We start from the raw sequence: 20,564 nt of genomic DNA on the forward strand, positions 1-20,564 counted from the left end.
AGTAGCTGTACTAATAGTTGCAGAAAAAGTTTATAATTTTGTTGTAGACGTTTTTCTTTCTTTTCAAATGCGTGATTTGGCCATTGGTGCCCATTTTGCATACGCACAGCTATACATGTTGACTGAAACCGTAGTTGTTTAAAAGATTATCCTTTTAAAAATATTTTCGGCCAAATGTAACAACCAAAAATCAGTCGCAGCACACAATAAAAATGCCACCTGAATCCTTTGAGCCGTAATTAAATGCCGAACTCATTTATGAATAATCTCTTTAACAGCATTTTGTCTGTCTTTATTTCACTTCTTGTGAACATCAGTTAGTGGATGAGATTCCTGACTTTGCTGTATCTTATCTCTGAAGAACAGCAGAGACTGCAGGGGTTGCTGCGACCTGCTGATGTTCTGTCTAATCAGCAACTTTACTCAGGGTCTTGTTTGTACGACTGTTACCGTAAAAGGTTATTGATCTTGTCCTCTGTTTATCTGCAGTGACCAATAACAGAGTCTGGAGGGTTTCATACAGAATCTCCACATGTCTTCTTTTCAATGTTCTTAATTCTGATGAAATGTTTAACAGCTGAATCAGAACCGTTCACTGTTTTAATTAAGCACAGCTTGAGTAGTCATTTTTATTGGGAACTGTGTTCTGGCGTCTCCATCTGAGGGCAGAACATGTTCTTTTTGGTGATCAGCGATACGAGACAGTTCACATTTAAGATCAGCCAATCAGGATTGGGTGATGGAAACTGGTAAAGGAAAAATGAAGACTTTGAAGAGCCCTGAGAACCTGGAATATCAGATTTACATGACACAACAGGTTCATTTATAAGTGTTGTTTACATATGAACAGCAATTCCACTAAAACAATGAATAAAAAATGTTATTAATGCTTATAGTTCATGACACTATTTCACAGAGTGAAGGACACAGCACCTCCACACTAATATAAGTGTGTGGGGGGTGAACAGAGTGAAGCTCTGAAAATGGGTTATTTTATATGTTCTTCACAGAAAATGAGGAAAGACCAAGGAACCTAATCTAATGTAATCAGGAACTTTACTCAGGGTCTTGTTTGCACAATTGTTACCGTAAAAGGTTATTGATCTTGTCTTCTGTTTATCTGCAGTGACCAATAACAGAGTCTGGAGGGTTTGCTTAAAAGCCTGCATGCGCTTGTGCAGCTTTCCGTCCTGCATGGGTCAACATGGATCGAACTACAGCCGCAGTGACTCTATTTGGGCTCTTATTCATCTGGGCTACTGCTGCCCCAGCTGAGAGGGTGAGTTCAGAGGCCGTGTTTGACCAGTTCTGTATGATGTGGCTCTAAAGTGTTTCACCACTTGCCGTCTGCTACTGTTATATATGAAAGAAACATGTCTAGATGAAATCACTACAGACATCACCTGTCCCACAATGCCCTAGCATCTTTCCTTTGACCACTTTCGGTTTCTTTGAAGTCAGGCTGTGAGGTAACTGTTCCCATTACAGAGCAGCATATCAGAAAACCTCGTATCTCAGTTTTTTTCATAATTTCAAAATGCCTAAAAATGTGTGTAAATTTCATGATGAATGGACTAAAACTGCCCAAAATGACTTGGAAAAAATCCTGGTTCCATTTACTTACATTGAAAGTAAAGGATTTTTTCATTGAGAGAGACATTTTGCAGTGATATGTAGTCACATGCTCAAGAATTTCACAGCACAGACATACAAACGTTAGATGTCTATACACATGAAACAGAGGATCAACCATAGAGCAGGTAATGATAACACTTGTTGGAGCCAATTGCTTGTAGCTTATTAAAAATGCATTTTAGACCACATCAAGGGCGTTATGTAGTCTAACCTCTTATTCTCCAGGGTATATTTTTGTTTTGCATCTGAATTTCCGTGACCAAATTGTGAGGTAAATTATTTCAGTAACTGCATGAAATAAATTGAGCAAATCCAATGGCACTTTACTAGCTGCATCCAAGCCTTACATCACCAAGCCCAATGCAATGCATGGAATGCAGTGGTGTAAAGCGCCGCCACTGGACTCTAGAGCAGTGGAGACGTGTTCTCTGTAGTGACCAATCACGCTTCTCCATCTGGAAATCCGATGGATGAGTCTGGGTTTGGTGGTTGCCAGGAGACGGTACTTGTCTGACTGCATTGTGCCGAGTGTAAGGTTTGGTGGAGGGGGGATCATGGTGTGGGGGTGTTTTTCAGGAGTTGGGCTCGGCCCCTTAGTTCCAGTGAAAGGAGGTCTTAAAGCTTCAGCATCAAGAGATTTTGGACAATTTCACGCTCCCAACTTGGTGGGAACAGTTTGGGGACGGCCCCTTCCTGTTCCAACATGACTGCGCACCAGTGCACAAAGCAGGTCCATAAAGACACGGATGAGCCAGTTTGGTGTGGAAGAACTTGACTGGCCTGCACAGAGTCCTGACCTCAACCCCATAGAACACCTTTGGGATGAATTAGAGTGGAGACTGTGAGCCAGGCCTTCTCGTCCAACATCAGTGTCTGACCTCATAAATGTGCTTCTGGAAGAACGGTCAAAAATTCCCATAAACACACTCCTAACCCTTGTGGAAAGCCTTCCCAGAAGAGCTGAAGGTCAAGTTTTGAGATCAAGGAGATGCACATGATTTCTGAAGATAACTATATATTTATTGAATATTCCGTATGTGAAGTGTGAGGGTAATTGATATATATCATCATGATGTAACAATTAATCAATAATGCTATTTTGTCCACCACAGGCACGAGGTGTTGACATCTACAGCTACCACATTAACTCCACAATAAACAGCCGCTACGCCATCACCGTCATTACAAGTCGTGTGATAAACCGGCTCAGTGAGTCCAAAGAAGTCCATTTCCAGGTCAAGATACCCAACAATGCTTTCATCAGCAAGTTCAGCATGTGAGTATGAAAGCAAAACCACCTCACATAAACGGTTTGCAGGGTCTGTTCCCACAAAGAGATTCTGAACATCTTCCTGGGTTAGTGCTGCACTTCCAAAATCTCGGAGAATTCAGACCCTGATTGACCGTAACTGAAGGTGGACCGCTTTTTTAGAAGACCTGGCTGAATAGGAAATCTATATCCTTGACATAGAAACACCTTCATATGTATGGTCTTTTTAAAGACCCACTAAAGGAAGTTGTCAAATTTTGGTGTCTGAAACGGCGTCTCTTTGTCAGCACCATAGATGGGAAGACGTATGATGGAGTTGTGAAGGAGAAAGAAGAGGCTCAGCAGCAGTACAGTCAGGCAGTGTCTCGGGGAGAAAGTGCTGGGATGGTCAGGTACCGTCTTCAAACACACAAACCGGATAAATTAGTGGCTCAACTCGATTTTCAGACTAAATTTTAGTTACTAACTATTTGTGTGCAGTCCCATTATTATCCACAGCTCAGTAGGAAGGACTCTGGAGGAGTTTAAGACCACAGTGACGGTGGCTGCTTTCAGTAAAGTGACCTTTGAGCTCGTCTATGAGGAGCTGCTGCAGCGACAGCATGGCAAATATCAGCTACTCATCAACGCCCGACCGATGCAGCCTGTAGCAGATTTCAAGGTAAAGGCAGAAGATAGACTGAATAGACAATTCTCCTGAGCTGCATTACCACATCATTCTTGGATGCTTGTCTTCTGTTTCTGTTTCTCCGTTAGATTGATGTGACCATTTATGAGAGTTCAAGAGTTTCCTTCCTGGAGGTAACAGATCCTGCGAACGAGGAGATTCGCCACGGTTTAACCGTTACAAAGTCTGACAAAGTGGTGAGAACTTTATTATCCTTTTTGTTTGGCTGCATTGTCCTCCGAAATCAGTCTGATGTTCACATTCAGCAGTGTGTGGACAGTAAGAGTCATCAAAGACAGCATCGTTTTTGTAGGCACAGACGTTTCTGTCGGTAAATCACTTACAGGTCAGTTAGGCTATTCAGATTCTTTTACTTTTCTTAATGGCAAGATTACAGAAATGACTCCTTAATAAAATGAGGCCTCAAAACATGCCAAAAACCTCAGTGATCTCTGTTCACCTGTTAAGATGAATAGTGCAGAAATGCTTTTAAATATTTAGTAAAGGACAGTTTAGTCTACTGTAACTGATCACACAGTTCAAAGGAACTGAGGCTAAATGATCTGTTTTTCCTTTAAGTATTACTAGTACACAAATATATGACGACTAAGGACAACAAAGGACGACTGGTAGACAAAGTGGGCAGAGTTCAGGGTGAGATCACAACGCTCTTAGGCCAAATCCCATTTACTATTTTTACCCCTACCGCTTGTTTTCGAGTGTCTCTTTGCCCCTTGGAACAGCGTTACTAGGGGCAGTGGTTGAGATCTTCCCTCTGAAATGAGCCCCTCTAATAAAAGAGCATCACTTCATTAACAGCTACTAGCGCCGCTCTGTAGGCGACCCTGCCCGTCTGCAGGGACAGCAGAGGAGGGGAAAGTTCAGCTCCTCACTGCTGGGCTTTAGTTACATTTAGGGATCATACGCCTTCAAAGAGGGGGGCAATCATTCTTCAGTGATATGAAGCTGAAAGTAGATATTTACCAGATTCCCTGTCAAATTTTCCTATTCCACCTTAAACGGAGCAGCAGTTACATCCTGCCGCTTCAGGCGTCTGAACTGCTGGACTATTTAAGGTGGAATGGGACAGTTAGCTAGCGAGACATTAGCATGCTGTTAGCGTTTTATCTGCTTGTTATGAGGAAAACGACCAAAATACACCGAAACAACATTAAACTAAGATAAAACAGTTTTTACTGTGATTTTTAACTGAGAAAATGCTCACATTTGTGGGTTTCTTTGGTCGCTTGCTGGTTTTAATTTAACACTCTGTTGGAGTTTTAAAGCACTGTTTGGCCATGTTGCCCTACCCTCTATCTAAAAAAAAACTGGGACACCCCACACCTACAGGTAAACATGCAAAATGAAGAACTAAGTGCTAAGTGGTGGGGGCGAGGGGTGTAATGGGATTGGGCCTATGAGGAGCTCTACTCATTTGTAATTGCAGACATGGGTGGAGATCTACCTCGCCCATCAGCAGCAGACACGCTGTAGGAACGTTTGTGGAGAAAATGGACTGGATATGGACCTGATCATAACTTACGATGTCGAGAGAACAAAATCCATTGGAGAAATCAAGGTACTGCAAGTAACGACACAGGCAGACGGGCATAACTGAAGTGGAAGCTTACAGCTTTTATATATAATCTACAGATTCGTTTTTCACACGAGGAAACTTACTTAAAAATGAATTATTCGAAATTTTAAAAGTAGTTTTTACTTAAGCATGAACTTCATTCTCGCTGAAAAGCTGCAGCTAACAGGAGGTTTTTTTTCCTCTCCTTCTTTCCCATCAGACATCGGACAGCTTTTTCGTCCACTTCTTTGCACCCACAGATATTGAGCGCATTCCAAAAAATGTGGTGTTTGTAATTGACCAAAGTGGCTCCATGAGTGGGAGAAAGATTATACAGGTAATTCTTTTTGCATTAGCTCCCATTACTATAGCAACCACAGACGTGACACTGATAGATCCAGTTGTACAATAATTTGCACTGACGTTATGTGAATACATGAATACATGAATACATGAATAGCACCCAGATATGCTGATGAAGCTTTTTATTCCAGACCCGATGGGCGCTGCTGAAGATTTTAGATGATCTTGCTAAGGACGACCACTTTGGGCTGATCACTTTTAACAATGAAGTAAAGGTCTGGAAACCTGAACTTGTTCAAGCCACAGAGACGAATCTGGAGTCAGCAAGGAGCTTCGTGACACAGATTCTAAATCAAGGAGGTGAGACGGTTCACATGTTTGAACTTGAGCCATCAGAAAGGACTCATTCTAATTGTGGAGATCGCAGTGATGATGTGATTCCTGTGCAAGATAAAACGGTGAATAAAAATGCTTGGAAAATGTAGAGTCGCTTTACATTGTCCTGGTGTCACAGATCAGTACCAAGAATCATTTTATACATTGTCCTGCACTGGAATCAGTTTTGTTTTATTAAGAACTGTGGTCCCTGTCTTGTGAACATGGTTCATGCATTTGGAATCCCTATTATTTATTATTATTATTATTATTATTATTAGCATTTTCACATGCTCATACTTCAGCTTTTTGAAAGTGTTAGGTCTTAGCAATACATGACAGGCCTGTCAATCTACATAAACCTCTGTTCAGAAGAAAGCAGAAATATGGTTAAAGGGCAATGGAGGGTTTTTTTGGTTATTTGAAATTTTATTCACTGTCCTCTTCTCATCAGACACGGACATCAACGCTGCAGTGCTGAGGGGAGCGGAGATGCTCAACAAACACTCACAAGATCAGTCTGCCTCCATCCTCATCCTGCTGACTGATGGAATGCCCAATACAGGCAAATCCCCACACCCACCCACACCCACCAACCCACCCACCCACACACATCCACACCCACCCAGTCAATTCCACCTCTGCAGTGCCCCCCTGCTACAGGCGTGGATGACATGAAAAATCTTTAGTCTTGTAAAACTAAGTTGCAAAAGTGCTGATTGATTCCGTCACTCCCCATATTTTTTGGTAGCTAACATATGCTAGCGCTAAAAACACAGCAGCTCAGCCCACCTGGTTTCCCTCGCAGCCCCATGTCCAAACCCATAGATCACTGCAGTGCCCCTCCCAGCGTGCCCTTCCCGTTTTTGAGCATTATTCAATGTTGAGCCAGTGGTGGAGTTCGCTTATTGCTGTTCTAAAATATGCTTATAATTGAAGTTTTTTACTATTCAATTATTTGATGAATTTATTTTGAGTAATTTGGTTCTCCAAGTCAAGTCAAGCTCTCCAAGTCCAGCTCTCTCACTCTGATGCCTTTACTCAGGAAAGCAATCTTCTTCCCTATCAGGTGAGACTGACACAACAAAAATTCAGGCCAATGTGAAAGAGGCCATTGGGGGAAAGTTTCCTTTCTATTGTCTTGGCTTTGGATTGGATGTCAAGTTGGATTTCCTGGAGAAATTGGCTGAGGAAAATAATGGACTCGCTCGCAGGATCTATGAGAATTCAGATCCTTACTTACAGCTAAAGGTGAGACAGATTGTGCCACTTATTTGTACCCAATTCCAAAAAAACACATAATGAAAAAAATATATTGCAAATTTACACTCATTCTGGAATTGATGCTGGCAACACGTTCCAAAAAAGTTGGGACGGTAGTCATTTAAGATTGGAAACATTGTGAAATGTTCAGAAAACATCCTAAACAGGTGATGCAGTCATGCTTGCGTATGAAAGGAGCATCCAGGAAAGGCTGAGTCCTTTATGAGTCAGGATGGGTCGAAGCTCAACACTTTGCCAAAAATTTATCAGGAAAAATCCAGCATTTTAAAAATCCAGCATTTTAAAAATGTTCTTCAGAAAGGGGTTGCAAGGCATTTGGTTATTTCGCCCTTTACGATCCATAAAGGAAAAGGCCAAAACCACAAATTAATGTCTGTGACTTTTGATCCCCTAGATGGCACTGCATTAAAAACTAGCATGATCTAGCATGATAACCATTCTATGATCGATACTACCTCAGGAGTTCGGGAATACTTTGACAAACTGCTGTCCATAAAGCTGTCCCTGTACGTTGGCACAGCTGAAGACTTGTATAACAGAATAATGCCCAAAAAACTCTGGGTCAGTTTTCAGTGTCTTCAGTCTCCAAACAACTATTAAGTGCTGTTAAGTGAAAAGGTGATGTAACACAGTGGTAATCATGCTCCTGTCCCAACTTTTTGGGAATGTGTTGCAGGCATAAAATTTAGAACAAGCGTATATTAACAAAAAACAATTTAGTTCAACAGGCACTTCTTTGAATTTAATACGGGTCAAACAGAATCTACTAATCACAGCTTTCTGTTTTCATTGGCATTTCACACATTGTTCCCACTTTTGGAATTGGAGGTTGTAGCTACATTTATTCTAATACTGTCATTGTTTCAGCACTGTTGTCACATTTTGTAGGGTTTCTATGAGGAAGTGGCCAATCCTCTGTTAACTAATGTCCAGCTGAAGTACACTGGAGCAGCGAATCTCACCCAGACCAGGTTCAGCCAATACTACCAAGGCTCAGAGATCGTGGTAGCTGGACAGCTCACAGACAGCCTGGACACATTAGAAACAGAGATCACTGGAACCTCAGTAAGACCTTCTCCATTTCTGAACTGTGTTGTATATTAAATATTAAGACTGAGCTGACGCTCCAACTGCAGTTGACTAATTCAAATTGCTGTCTTAGAGAAAATCAGATAGAGAGACAGTTTATCCACCCTCTGTGTAGGGGTGTAACAATAAAGTTCATTGCATATACAGTAGTTTGAGATGAAGCTTACATGTACGGCATTTGGCTGACCCTCTTATTCAGAGCGACTTATAACGTGATCAATTAACACAGGAAGGCCAAGGTGGTGTTAGGAGTCTTGCCCAAGGACTCTTATTGGTACAGTGTAGGGGGCTTGAACCCAGAGGTGTTACCCACTACACTACACCAATACACAAGCTCTTGGTTCAATATCAACAGGCATTAAGCAATACATTCAAAAGACTACATTTATGCTGCATATAATGCGTAAGCTTTATTAAAAATGTAAACAAGCCCACAATGAGGGCAGACCATCCGTCCTCTGAAAAAGCTGCATTCTCTTTAACTCAAAATCAAATGGAGGAGAAAAACAAAACACTCCAGTCTATTAGCTTGTGACCAGAGTGTTAAATTTGTCTTGGTTTGCTTTCAAAATGACATTTAAGCACATCACACAATTTTACTTAACCACGAGGGGCAGATGTACTGATGTTTTGGGCAGTCGCAAAGGTTTTATTATTAAGAAGTTATGCAACAAACTTTTTTTTATTTTATTTTTATGCATAGTTTAAAAGCAGAAGTTATTCTTTGTATTGTAATGCATGTTTAAGCTGCTCGGATAAATAGAAATGGTCCAGAATCGCTCACAAAAAAAAAAAAAAAATCACAAAAAATATCTTATCACATAGGTTTCATTACAAGATCCGACAAGATTTCTCCTCCTGTAAAGTTACTGTTGTGGAGATCGTCTGACAGCGAGGACAGGCATTTATAAAAGTTTCTCAAACTGCAAAATATGGGGAGATTATTATAAAATGCCCAGATAGATGCTGTTTAATATCTGTGAAAAGCTTGTCTTGTTTTTGACGTTAATGCGGCTGCTGTTGTTTGTGCTCAGAGAGAAAAGATAAAGTTATGCAGACACATTTACTTACTGTAGATGAACGTTTTGTAAATGTAATCGAAATGATTTGAAGGACACATCAGGCCTTCGGTTACCCACAGTTCTCTGCAGGGGCATCAAGAAAAGCTTTTGAAGTATTTGAATTCGTCTGCATTACCTTATAAAGTGTAAAATGACTGATTAATTAAAACATTTGTCCATGTGTCATATTTTATTCAGTAGTATTTGTATAAATGTATTTTGTATATATCTTCATTTCCGTGAAGAAAAGAAAAAGCTCAAACAATACAAGGAACTCCATTTTCTCTCACCGGTTCCCTCATGAGTTTCATGCTGGTCTGGTGACGTCACCACACAGTCCTGTTAGGACTGCTCCATTTAACTGACCAATAGGCTACTAAGGAGTTTTCAAAGGACAGTCCAACCGAGGACCCGCACTTCCCCGCTTGCAGCCTAGACTTTGGAACGCAGCTATTGACTCACACATTCACATCGGTGTGTGGGACGTGGGATATTGTGGGTATTTGTTTCTTTGAGTCAGTCCAAGGCTGTGCTAGCTGTACCTCACCTTGTATTTATTGTTATTGCTTCTTTGCAGAAAAATAGTGCAGTGACCTACAAGCACTCAACTAACATAAGCACTGGTTTTTTGCTACAAGATACATACATCAGACGGCTGTGGGGTTTTCTTACAGTGAAACAGCTTCTCATTAAGGAGTAAGTGAGAGTTGAGTGAAGTGACCTGCACTGTTCTGGACTCTGTGCATGTGTGTGAGATGTAAAATGTACCTTGAATTTTGCCTTTCAGGAAGATACTTCACGGGCAGGAGAAGGAGGCAGCCAGGAAAGAAGCCCTAGATCTCTCTCTGAAATACACATTTGTGACCCCACTGACCTCTATGGTGGTTATGAAGCCCCAGGACCAGGACGTGCAGGTTGCCCAAAAGCCTAAAGAGAAGGATTATGTAAATGGAGGTTAGAAGCCTTTCTGATAATATATGCTGGAGACAGACAGGTGGTTAAATGGTGAACAAGAGCAAGTCTGCTGCATTTAATCTGTTTATCAAGGTGATTCTTGTGGCCTGTTTCTTGGCTGTGTCTTCAGGTGGCAAGTCTCACGTTTTATTTTATGTAACCAGGTAAGAAACGAATGATCTTTTTTAACAAGTCAGCTCTGGCCACTTGTCCTCTGAGTCCTTGAGCTCGGGGGAACACACAGCAGCAACAATTGCTGCAGTTGATGTCAGTGATATCCAGGGTGAGGTGGGAACCACTCACCAGGTGATGCCTCTCCTCCTAGAGTGGACAGACTGTTAATCATTTGTCATATTCTCTTTTAGTGTTGTAGCACTTAAGTCTGGTCTCGGTCTCGCCTAAACTAGCAGTCTTGTCTCAACTTCATTTGAACTCAGTCTTGTCTCTGCTTTGGGGTAACTTGAAAATTATAACTTGTACTTGAAAATTATTGTCGAGACCAGCCAAGTGCGATGCCTCTGTCTGACGTAACCGGAAGCTAAGTTATTATTGAATATCTTCATCACTAACCGCTTAATCCAGATCAGGGTCACAGTAGCAGTTGGGAGAGCAGAGAATCCCAGATGACCCTGATCCCCTGCAATGTCCTCCAGCTTAATCCCAGGGACCTTGGAGATACAATTCCTCCAGTGGGTCTTAGGACAACCCCGGGGTTTTCCCAGTAGGCCGTGTCTGGTACACCTGGATCAGATGCCGAACCACCTCAACTGGCTCCTCTCAATGCGGAGGAGTAGCAGCTCTAATCCAAGCTCCTCGCGGATGACCGAGCTCCTCACCCTATCAAATAGAGTGTAGCCCGCGATTGTAATCGCGATCTCGTTCTTTCGATCATTACCCACAGCTCATGACCACAGGTGAGGGTCAGGATTTGGAGGTGCTGATTCTCGTACCAACCGCTTCACACTCAGCTGCAAACCGCTCCAATGAACGTTGGAGGCAACCATGTGATCCAGCCAAAAGAACAACATTGTCTGCAAACAGCAGAGACGCCACCCTCCGGCCTCCACACCCTGTCAGTGAATATCACGAACAGGAGTGGAGACAGGGCACAACCCTGGCACAGTCCAACGGAATCCAATGAACATCAACAAAACCAAAATAGGCCTAGAAAGCCACCTTTCACCTCCCTCACTCTCTCCTCGCACTAGACTCTTCTGGTGCTGAACTTTGGTGTGAGAAAGGTACTACGTAGTACATGTATTACCATCTGAGAATATGAATAAATTACTGTGATTTTTTTTGTTCAGATATTATGATGTAGGAACTGAATATTTTACCCATAAAACATTTAATTGTACTACAAATGTTAATTATAGAAACTCTTTGTTCAGCCTTACTACAATGTGTTACCCTGTTATTATCCACTGTTCGCATTAGCCCAAATGAAGACAGGGTTCTGTTTCTTTCTTTTATAAATACTTATTTTTCAGTTTCACAAAAACATACAGCTAACTCTTTAAATCAGCTGTGGGTAGCAGGGCTTTGAAACTCAGTATGTGTGTTCTCCTGTGTAACAGCTGAAAACCATGATTCATCAAGGGCACCTACTCTGTTCGTCCCCCCTCCTCCTCCTCCGCGGCCAGGTTGGTTACTTTTTCTTTTTTTTACTATAATCTACTTCAATATTTATGACAACAACTGAATGAAAAATGTCCCTATCCTGGTATTATCATGAGAATGTGAATACGTGTTTTTTTATTCCTTATGTCCACAAATGCTGAATTAACCAACTTCTTTCTTGTCTTTTTGTTACCGTCAGCTTCACGTTTAGCGGATCCATATTATATTCAAATATATGGTACATTTCAGTTCTTACCAAAGTTGGTCATATGATTTTACTTGCCTAACAAAATGCAAAGATTCTTATCCTCTTCTTGTCTCTTCTCAGTGAGATTCTTGATCTCTTCCACTGGTCAGCTTAAGCCACTCTGTTATGACCAACCCGCTCCCTTTAAGTACCGCATGCTGATAGATCCGTCCTCAGGTGCTACAGTTTGTAACACACATTCCTCCACTCTTCTGACTGCTTCTTGAGTTTTTGTTGATTAGACTTCAGGTTTAATAATGCCTGTAATATCGTTACGGCTCTGTTTGGTTCCTCTTCACAGGCTTCTTTATGAATGGTGAGCTCGTCAGTAATGGATTTCGAAGAATTCTTATTCAATTCAAAGATAAGTATTACCTTAAGCTCAGCACCCACAACATCCGTTACTATGACGGTCTGAATGACTTGACGTTTTTGTGGGAGCAGGAACCCCCCGAGTTTCAGATAGACAGGTACAAACTGTTGAATTGGAAAGAGGAACATGCTTTGCGCTGTACATCACACATGGTGGAACAGGTCATGTTAACCATTTATTCCCATTCACAGTGTGTCTATGATTCTAAAAGACAATGAAATGGATGTCACCATGGGAACCATTCGTGTTGTTTTCCTCCTTCATAAGGAAAATGGGGAATTCTTTCTTTGGCCAGATGTTAAGCTGCCACCAAACGCCGACATAAAAGGCATTTTTGGTAAGAGGAAAGAGCAAAAAACTGCACGTTTCTATTGATGTAGAAAAACTCTGCCAGGGACTCGAGAGAAAATTATATTGCGAAATTCTGGGAGTTACAACGAATGACGCCAGTATTGTTGAGCTTCACGTGAATGAAATTATAAGAAAAAAAATGTAGATTCTTAATGAAGGAAAGTCTCATATGAAAGTCATATGAAGTGCTGTTGATGTCAAATGATGACAAGACAATACCAAAAACAGCCATGACTCTGTAAAGTGATAAAGGAATGGTTTGGGGGAAAATCACATTTCCAGTAATTTGACGTAATGAAGGCTGCATCACTCGTATCTTCTGTAAATACCCAGGTGTCTACCCATAAGATTAACTTGTATAAAATCATTTCTATTTGGCAATTTGGAGGTAAGGCTGGGATACAGAAATTTAGCCTAATACAGATCACAGTCTGGAAATTAGCATCCTCCTTTCTTTCATTTCTCAGTTTACGACCATCTTAGGGTTATTTTTTTGGTCTGTGGCATTTGGTGATCCTTCCATGGCATGTAGTCTATATTCATATATTTTCTTTCAAATTTTTAAACAAAAATAATGTTGGTGTATCAGCAGATTTGAGAAAGACCTTAATAAATGATGACCTTACTAAACTGGTGAACACAATCGCTGCTTGGTGGTGGCCAGAAAGTGGCTCGACATTTCTCATAAAGTTAATTCACACAGTTATTCATCTGAATGAATAAAATCAAACCATTAAAATAAAAACAAACAAAGAGGAATTGGTTAACTGTGGGGTGCACGTGCTCATCACAGACGTCTCAGTTTCACAGAATCATATCAAGCAAAACTTGACTCCCCCCCCATCCACTCACTAGTTAGGACCCCCCCCTCCCCCAATGCCACAATAACACCAGTGCTAGGAGGGCGAAGTCAAGCCCAGGCTTCCTCTGAGACCTGTGAAGCTCCACCTCATCCTTTTGAACTGCTGCTATCCCAACATCATTAGACGCTTAGACGGTTGCTCCAGTAGGGAGCCCGAAACTTCATTTTTTAAGTTTTAAAAATTGTAACATTACAATTAGCTGCACAGCTAATAATCACTTTCCTCACACTGCCCACTAAACATGTTAGAGTACCAAGTTAGTAAAGTGTATTTCCCATAAACTCCTTGATGTCTTAATGAATACATTCACTGCTCTCTTTGCATTTATTTGCCTCAACTCGGTGCATCCAATCCACATCATATTTCTCTTTTATATTTCTGTGAAATCCAAAGTGGAAAATGATTGCATTCAGCTTAAATAACGGACTGACGTGGATGACTGGGATGAGGTGGTCATGTCTGTACTGAACTCTCTCTTATTCAGTCGTACTGCTTATTACTGCTTCAGCAACACTGGTAACCTCTGTCTGTCTCTGATCTGCGAAGGAAAAGCCAATCTTCAGTATGAAGAATTACCAGGATCACTGATCAACCTCGGGGATAAACAAGTGCAAGCGAGCTGGTAAATACAATAAATAAAGACGTAATGGCTCATCTGGAGAATTTATCGCTGCTGTTTTTAAGCTGAAAGTGTTCTGTGTTGTAGGAGCAATGCCACTGACTATCGACGCTCTTCAGCGCCTGTCCTTGGATGCTGGCTCGTACCATACGAGTCTGTCCTGCCGGGGGAGTTCTCTAATTTCATTCTGGTGTAGCTGTAGCTCCCTGTCTTCCAGACTCTGCTTTCAAGTGGTGTAGATTAAAACTGCTCCACTGAATGAAGCCGCTCGAGTCGGCTGGATGAACGTTGGAATGATCTTTTTGGTTTTGACCAACACAGTATTAAATATTTACTCAATAATTTAAACACTAGCAGACGTGATTTTATTCATTTATGATTATGTACACTGAATGTATAGGAAAGAATGAGTCCAGAAATAAACATTTCAATTGATCTTTGTTCCTGTTTACCAGTCCAGCCGCCCCATACTTCTATTTCATTTCAGCTGTACTGCAGTTGAATTTAGGTCCTAAAGGACGGCAGTTACATGGTTCAGTGAATGGAAGTTGCAAAAGTGAATAAACTTGCTGAGAACTTGGCTGAGAATCTCTGGTCGTGTCTTTTTATGCATCAAAAACACTATAAACTCATATTCACTCCTAAACGAACTGGGTGGTCCATTCAGACGTTGTGTTCTCAAAACAGTTAACACACAAAACATGAAAAACAAACATGTAAATGGGATGAAATGCGCTACACAATACGTCTCCCAGTGTTTTGACACAGACGCAGTGCACTAGTAGCACCACATTTAAAAACACTTCACATACCAACGAACTACATATTCAGAAAGACTAAGCTTGAGCTGCTGAGATGTGCAGGGATACTCGAGGACTCCGTTTTCCGTTTGAGGTGCTTGCCTTCAGATCCTGAAATCACTGTTCAGGGACTCGTTACATTTCATCAAGGAGGGATAAATAAAACAGTAACACACTAAAGTTTGGCTCATACAAACCACGCAAACACAAATCGACCGTGTCCAATTAAATCGGTTTCTTTCCACAAGCCCTCTGATTCCTCAACACCCATGAGCTAAACACCCACACAGACACTCCTACACAACACCAGGAGTCCGTCTCACTCCTCACTTGAAATGATGTCTGTGATGCTGTATTTAAACATGACTTGCAGTTCACACTGAAATGCTTTATATAATTCCTGTCTGGCTGCTTGAATTACCGCATCAGTCAATTTGCTCTCCAGCACTCCACACTATTGCCAGGTTAAGGCCTAACAAGATTTTTGTAATAGGCACCTAAATGTACAGGATTATGATGTACAGTGCACAAATAAAAGAAAAATGCTCTGAAAAATGCTTAGTTCAGACTAGCTCCTGTGTAGTAAAGTGGTAATGAGCAGCCAGCTTACTAGCAGCTCTTAACTTGATAAATCTACCCCAGGGCATCTCTGAAGTGTTACCGTGTTATGTAGTCAGGAACTTTCATCAGTCGTGTTTACTCGACTGAGGTTGATGACTGGGAGGGTGTTGACTTTCTTTTATCTGTACTGACCAATGGCAGAGTCTGCAAGGTTTGTTTAAAAGCTTGCATGTGTTTGTGCAGCTTTCAGTCCTGCGTGGGTCACCATGGATCGCACCTCGGTTGGCATAACTCTATTTGGGCTCTTACTTGTCGGTGCTGCCGCTGCCCCAATAAAGACGGTAGGGTGAAAAGCCAAGCTTGATCAGTTTACAGTTCACAGGTGCTCTTGACTGATCTGAGACCTGTTTTTCAATGGTGCTTTACTGGTTATGCTGTGCGATGCATATATCTACCTAATCTTGTTTCAATGGGTTGTTTTACATCAGATGTTCTGAGATGTTTCACTTGTAATTTTCTGCATATTCTTAGTGCTTCCAGTGCTCTACACACATCACTGTTTATATACTGTCAATAAGACAAGTCTTTCAAAATGTTTAGAGGAAAGAAGTGGTCATCTGATGTTGGGAACCAGTATGTGTGGTGTAGATCTGATTCATGTAAGCTGAGAATCATGCTGATTCCTGTGAGATGGTCAAAGTTCATATAAAATCAATACTTTTTACTGCGTTTTTGTTTTTCGGGCCTCAATGCATAAAAGAATTACTATCTGAACCGCACGACAGCTTAACGCAAGTGTGGCATGTGTTAATGTCCATTTTATTTAAGGTAAAAAGCATGGATCTAAGCTCTCACACTACATGAGTTTTGCACACTCTTCTCAGTTTGTTTGCCATCTTCTAGTCCTGGTCATCAGTGGTCAGGCCAAAAAAGCAAAACTATATATACGTTTTAAAAGTAATACCTATATAACATATTATATAATATGCTATAATACTTAAAAATACCTACAAAGAAGACATATGAATTTTTGAGTTTTGTCTTTGGCTTGGGGCTGAGGTTGGGGTAAGTTTCTGACCGGTCGATTTAAAATATCTCCATAACTCGGGCAGCCCTGGTCTAATCTAATTTTGATGTTTTCATTGACCATACAGCTGTAAGGTAAGGTATTCCAGACTGGCAATTAATACTACAGTAAAATCAGGTTTTTGTAGTATGTGCAGTGTAAGATGGACTGTTTTAGAATTTTTGCTTTTTCAAAATACTATAACATTTTGTTATGTTTAATATTCACTCATAATCTTATCATTTTATTGACCTCCCTGATGACATGGTAACTAACATGCTGTAAAATCTTTGACATGTGCAGGATGGTATATTCAAATGAAACGTATATCTATATAATTTTTTTGCACTATTTATGTGAAATGACCATTTTTAGAGTAATTTTACTCTATTCTCTTTTAAATGTGTTTCTGTTGATGGCAGCCCAGTCAGCAACTGGGCCGGTTAAGCAGAACGCTTGCGTGACAATTTCATTTTCAACATGGTTTTGGCGGCATATCATTTGGGACAAGCGGCAAAAAAATAGACTAGAAGAATAGCTGAGCTACTCACGGCTCCAGGTTCTGGATAATGTCGATTTATGATGTCTCTAAAACAGCGGAGTAACCAGAGCACAAAAACGAAAGCTCGGGAGTTTATCGAGCTTTCTACATTTCTATATTTAATACCTTCACTAGCACAAAAGAAAAGAACAATATCTTCAGACATCACGCAATCAAAAAATCTAAACTTTCAGATCTATTTTAAGACTAAAAGAGGCTGTACGGATCTATGGGATGTATACTGCCTTAATCTCTTTTCATAGAAGCCATAATTGTTCCTCTTCTTCAATAAGAAAGTGTTTTTATAGTGTTTAGATGGCATTTCTCACTGTCAGTGATGCAGGATTGTTTCATATGAAGAAGCTTGTCCATTCTATCTCCGCACAGCAGCGTTTGTGGTGAGGGGTGAATGGTTTTTCCTCGTTTACCCCTCATTGCTCACTAGAAGCCCAACATTTCATAAACAAGAGAACCAAAACTCTCCTAGTGTATCTGATAACACCATTAAGGGGAGATCAATACTCCATTTTTATTCATTAAAAATATAAGTAGGTGAGTGTGTATAAAGTAAAAGTAATAAGAATAGGTAATAAGAAAACGTAGTAGGGAGGTAGGTCTAAAGTAGGTAATTATATTGGTTACTTACATTTATGAAATTGACTGACCGACATTAAATGCATTGATGATGTATATTGTAACAGTGGCAGAAGCTAAAATAAAATCATTGGCTGACTGCTGACCTTCATTAACAGTCAGTCAATGTAATAATAATAATCTAAATATATTACATTACGGTAATGAGTGTCAGAGCAGGGATATTCCCGCAAGAATCCACAAGATTCTTACATAGTTAAACACTCTTAAGTAAAAGATGTTTTTTTGTAGGTATCACTATACAATATCACTATATCTTTCCAATAATTTAAATATATTTTATTTATCTTACAAGCTGATCAGCAGTGTTAATTCTGGCGTGTGTGTCTGCACTCTGAGTTTGGAAAACACACCAGGAATTCTGTCCCAAGCAGCAATAATCAGCAGAGTTAAAGTCCATGTGTTCATTAAATCAAGATTAGAGTGATTAGAGTGTGCAGTCCTAGTTAAGTGAAGTCCTCTTGGCTGCTGCAAACACTGCGGACCCTTAATCCGCTTTGAACGTCCACTTCCTCCAGCTTATTAATTATATGAGAAACACAGCAGTATGACAGTTATTGTGCAGTTATGTAAGTAAGAAAGGAATGTCTGGATGTGTCCGTGAGTCTGTTGAAGGTTGGGGGGGGGGGGGGGGGGGTGGTGGTGGGCTAAATGCTTTGTTTTTTTCTTTTACTGCAATACAATTATTAATGTTTTGGAAATGTTTTAGAAAAGAATAAAGTGTTCATAGTTCATTGATGCCTTTTAAAAAAACCTTTAAGAAGCCTTGCACTTTAAAACTAACGTTTAAAAGTTAAACTCCTTTTAGACTGCTTATAAAATTAGGAGTGATCCAGCTAGAAAATAAGTGAATGGATTTTATTTATTATAATCAATACCAGCAGCGTTTTTAGTTTTAGTGCTAGAATAATCGGTTTCAGTGGAGTTGCTGCCTTATTAACACATTAAATGCCAAGTCGTTAAATGTTCTACAGTCAATTCACTGATGCTCTTACACTCAGCACTGCTGAGACTTTTCATCCCATAAAACAGGGTACGACAAATTTGCAACCGGACTGGGAAAAAAAAAAAGAAAAAAGAGATACACGAAACTTTTTAATAGGTAAAAAACTCACTTTGTATAAAGAAGCAATCATTTTTTAAATGAACATTTACATTTAAAGCCCAGCGCTGTCTTGTGTCTCCTCTTGAATTTTAGTCTAGCTCGCAATACAGTCGCTCAGATTAGCCAAGATACCACTTGCGACTGAATTAAAGACAGGAGTCCTCTCAGTTTCGACACTGTGAATAACTAGCACAGTGTGTATTTGGGGGAGAAGTATCTCATGCCTCCTATTTCTCCTGATGAGTTTTAGGAGAATCACAACGAATTGTCTTAAGCCACAAAAGAGCAACATCAGAGCAATAGAACTTTCCTCTGGGTTATTTAATCTCTTTCAGTTGTGAACAAATAACAAATTTCTCCATCTGTACTGACACGACATACATCGTCATTTATTATTGTAATCCTACATTATTATACATACTGCAGTTATATTATTAGATGAAATCTTGCCGTGGAAAAGATTCCACAATATACAGTGCTGTTCGAAAGTTTTAGGCATCAAAACATATTTTAACCAGTTGACCAGTGAGTTTATCACAATATACATTATTCATAATTCAAATAAACAGAAAAAAATAAAAAGTAACAAGTCTATATTTTTCCTTGACACCTTCATATATATATATATATATATATATAAAATCATTATTAATTAATATTCTATACATTTTGTTTATTCAAATATTAATATTTTCTCAGCAAATAAACACAGACTACACAAATAAATAGATTTTGAAAATGTGTCTTGGGTGCCTCAGACTTTCACACAGTTCTGTATAAATATACAAAATCAATCAAACAGTTGACCGAGTCTGAGGTGAAGGTCCACTCCGATAGATTTGTTTGAGCTGTTTTTCCACGTTTCTGGATGAGGCAAGAAATGGGACCTGAACCAAGCTGTAAACATTCCCATTATCTCAGGCTAATTTAATGTAACTGAGAACCGCAGAAATTCTGTGAATTTCCATCATTTCCAGTTTTCGCTTTAATATTGTAGCATTTTAGAATAAAAACGGTGAAAACATAAAAACGGTGAGGTTGGCGGTTCTAAACCATCAGGGCTGAGTGTAATATTGTCTAAATGTGGTGTTTTGGTGCTTGTTTTATGAGTTACTGGGCAACAATAATCAATAATATAGACAAGCAAGTGATCATTACAGGAATATTAATTTAGGTACACACAGAGCACAGAGTGTAATATTCGTCTACACCAGGATCAGCCTTTATTGGCCAAGTACGTTTTCCACAAACAAGGAATTTTAGTTACACAGTAGCTGACAACAGGCATCATTACCGTTTACCATGTACTGCTTTCCCCACCGCAGAGGCGAGACATTGACATCTACAGCTTCCACATAAACTCCACGGTCACCAGCCGCTACGCCGTCACAGTCATCACGAGCCGCGTGGCAAACCGACTCAATGAGTCCAAAGAAGTCCATTTCCAGGTCAAGATTCCCAAGAACGCTTTCATCAGCAAGTTCAGAATGTGAGTCGATACGTTGAACAGATTAAGCTTTATTCTTATTCCTCGGTCTTATTTAACATCG

The 20,564-nt window shown here is 40.2% G+C and overlaps 1 protein-coding gene across 1 annotated transcript in view; it reads left to right on the forward strand.

The window, feature by feature from the left end:
* Positions 1 to 1,178: 1,178 nt before the first annotated feature.
* The window catches only part of LOC108412975, a 58,836-nt gene continuing 39,450 nt past the window's right edge, over positions 1,179 to 20,564 (forward strand). The window contains exons 1-22 of the mRNA XM_037532524.1: positions 1,179 to 1,279; positions 2,748 to 2,911; positions 3,193 to 3,297; positions 3,386 to 3,566; positions 3,662 to 3,769; positions 5,020 to 5,151; positions 5,369 to 5,485; positions 5,643 to 5,811; positions 6,281 to 6,391; positions 6,896 to 7,077; positions 7,999 to 8,175; positions 9,838 to 9,956; positions 10,048 to 10,214; positions 11,792 to 11,857; positions 12,034 to 12,072; positions 12,163 to 12,258; positions 12,383 to 12,551; positions 12,646 to 12,791; positions 14,215 to 14,290; positions 14,375 to 14,482; positions 16,803 to 16,809; positions 20,340 to 20,503. Coding sequence (XP_037388421.1) covers positions 1,205 to 1,279; positions 2,748 to 2,911; positions 3,193 to 3,297; positions 3,386 to 3,566; positions 3,662 to 3,769; positions 5,020 to 5,151; positions 5,369 to 5,485; positions 5,643 to 5,811; positions 6,281 to 6,391; positions 6,896 to 7,077; positions 7,999 to 8,175; positions 9,838 to 9,956; positions 10,048 to 10,214; positions 11,792 to 11,857; positions 12,034 to 12,072; positions 12,163 to 12,258; positions 12,383 to 12,551; positions 12,646 to 12,791; positions 14,215 to 14,290; positions 14,375 to 14,482; positions 16,803 to 16,809; positions 20,340 to 20,503 — 2,678 coding nt within the window. The 5' untranslated portion in view covers positions 1,179 to 1,204. The remainder of the gene's footprint in view (positions 1,280 to 2,747; positions 2,912 to 3,192; positions 3,298 to 3,385; positions 3,567 to 3,661; positions 3,770 to 5,019; positions 5,152 to 5,368; positions 5,486 to 5,642; positions 5,812 to 6,280; positions 6,392 to 6,895; positions 7,078 to 7,998; positions 8,176 to 9,837; positions 9,957 to 10,047; positions 10,215 to 11,791; positions 11,858 to 12,033; positions 12,073 to 12,162; positions 12,259 to 12,382; positions 12,552 to 12,645; positions 12,792 to 14,214; positions 14,291 to 14,374; positions 14,483 to 16,802; positions 16,810 to 20,339; positions 20,504 to 20,564) is intronic.

The sequence above is a fragment of the Pygocentrus nattereri genome, chromosome 21, assembly GCF_015220715.1.
Source record: "Pygocentrus nattereri isolate fPygNat1 chromosome 21, fPygNat1.pri, whole genome shotgun sequence".
NCBI classification, from domain to species: domain Eukaryota; kingdom Metazoa; phylum Chordata; class Actinopteri; order Characiformes; family Serrasalmidae; genus Pygocentrus; species Pygocentrus nattereri.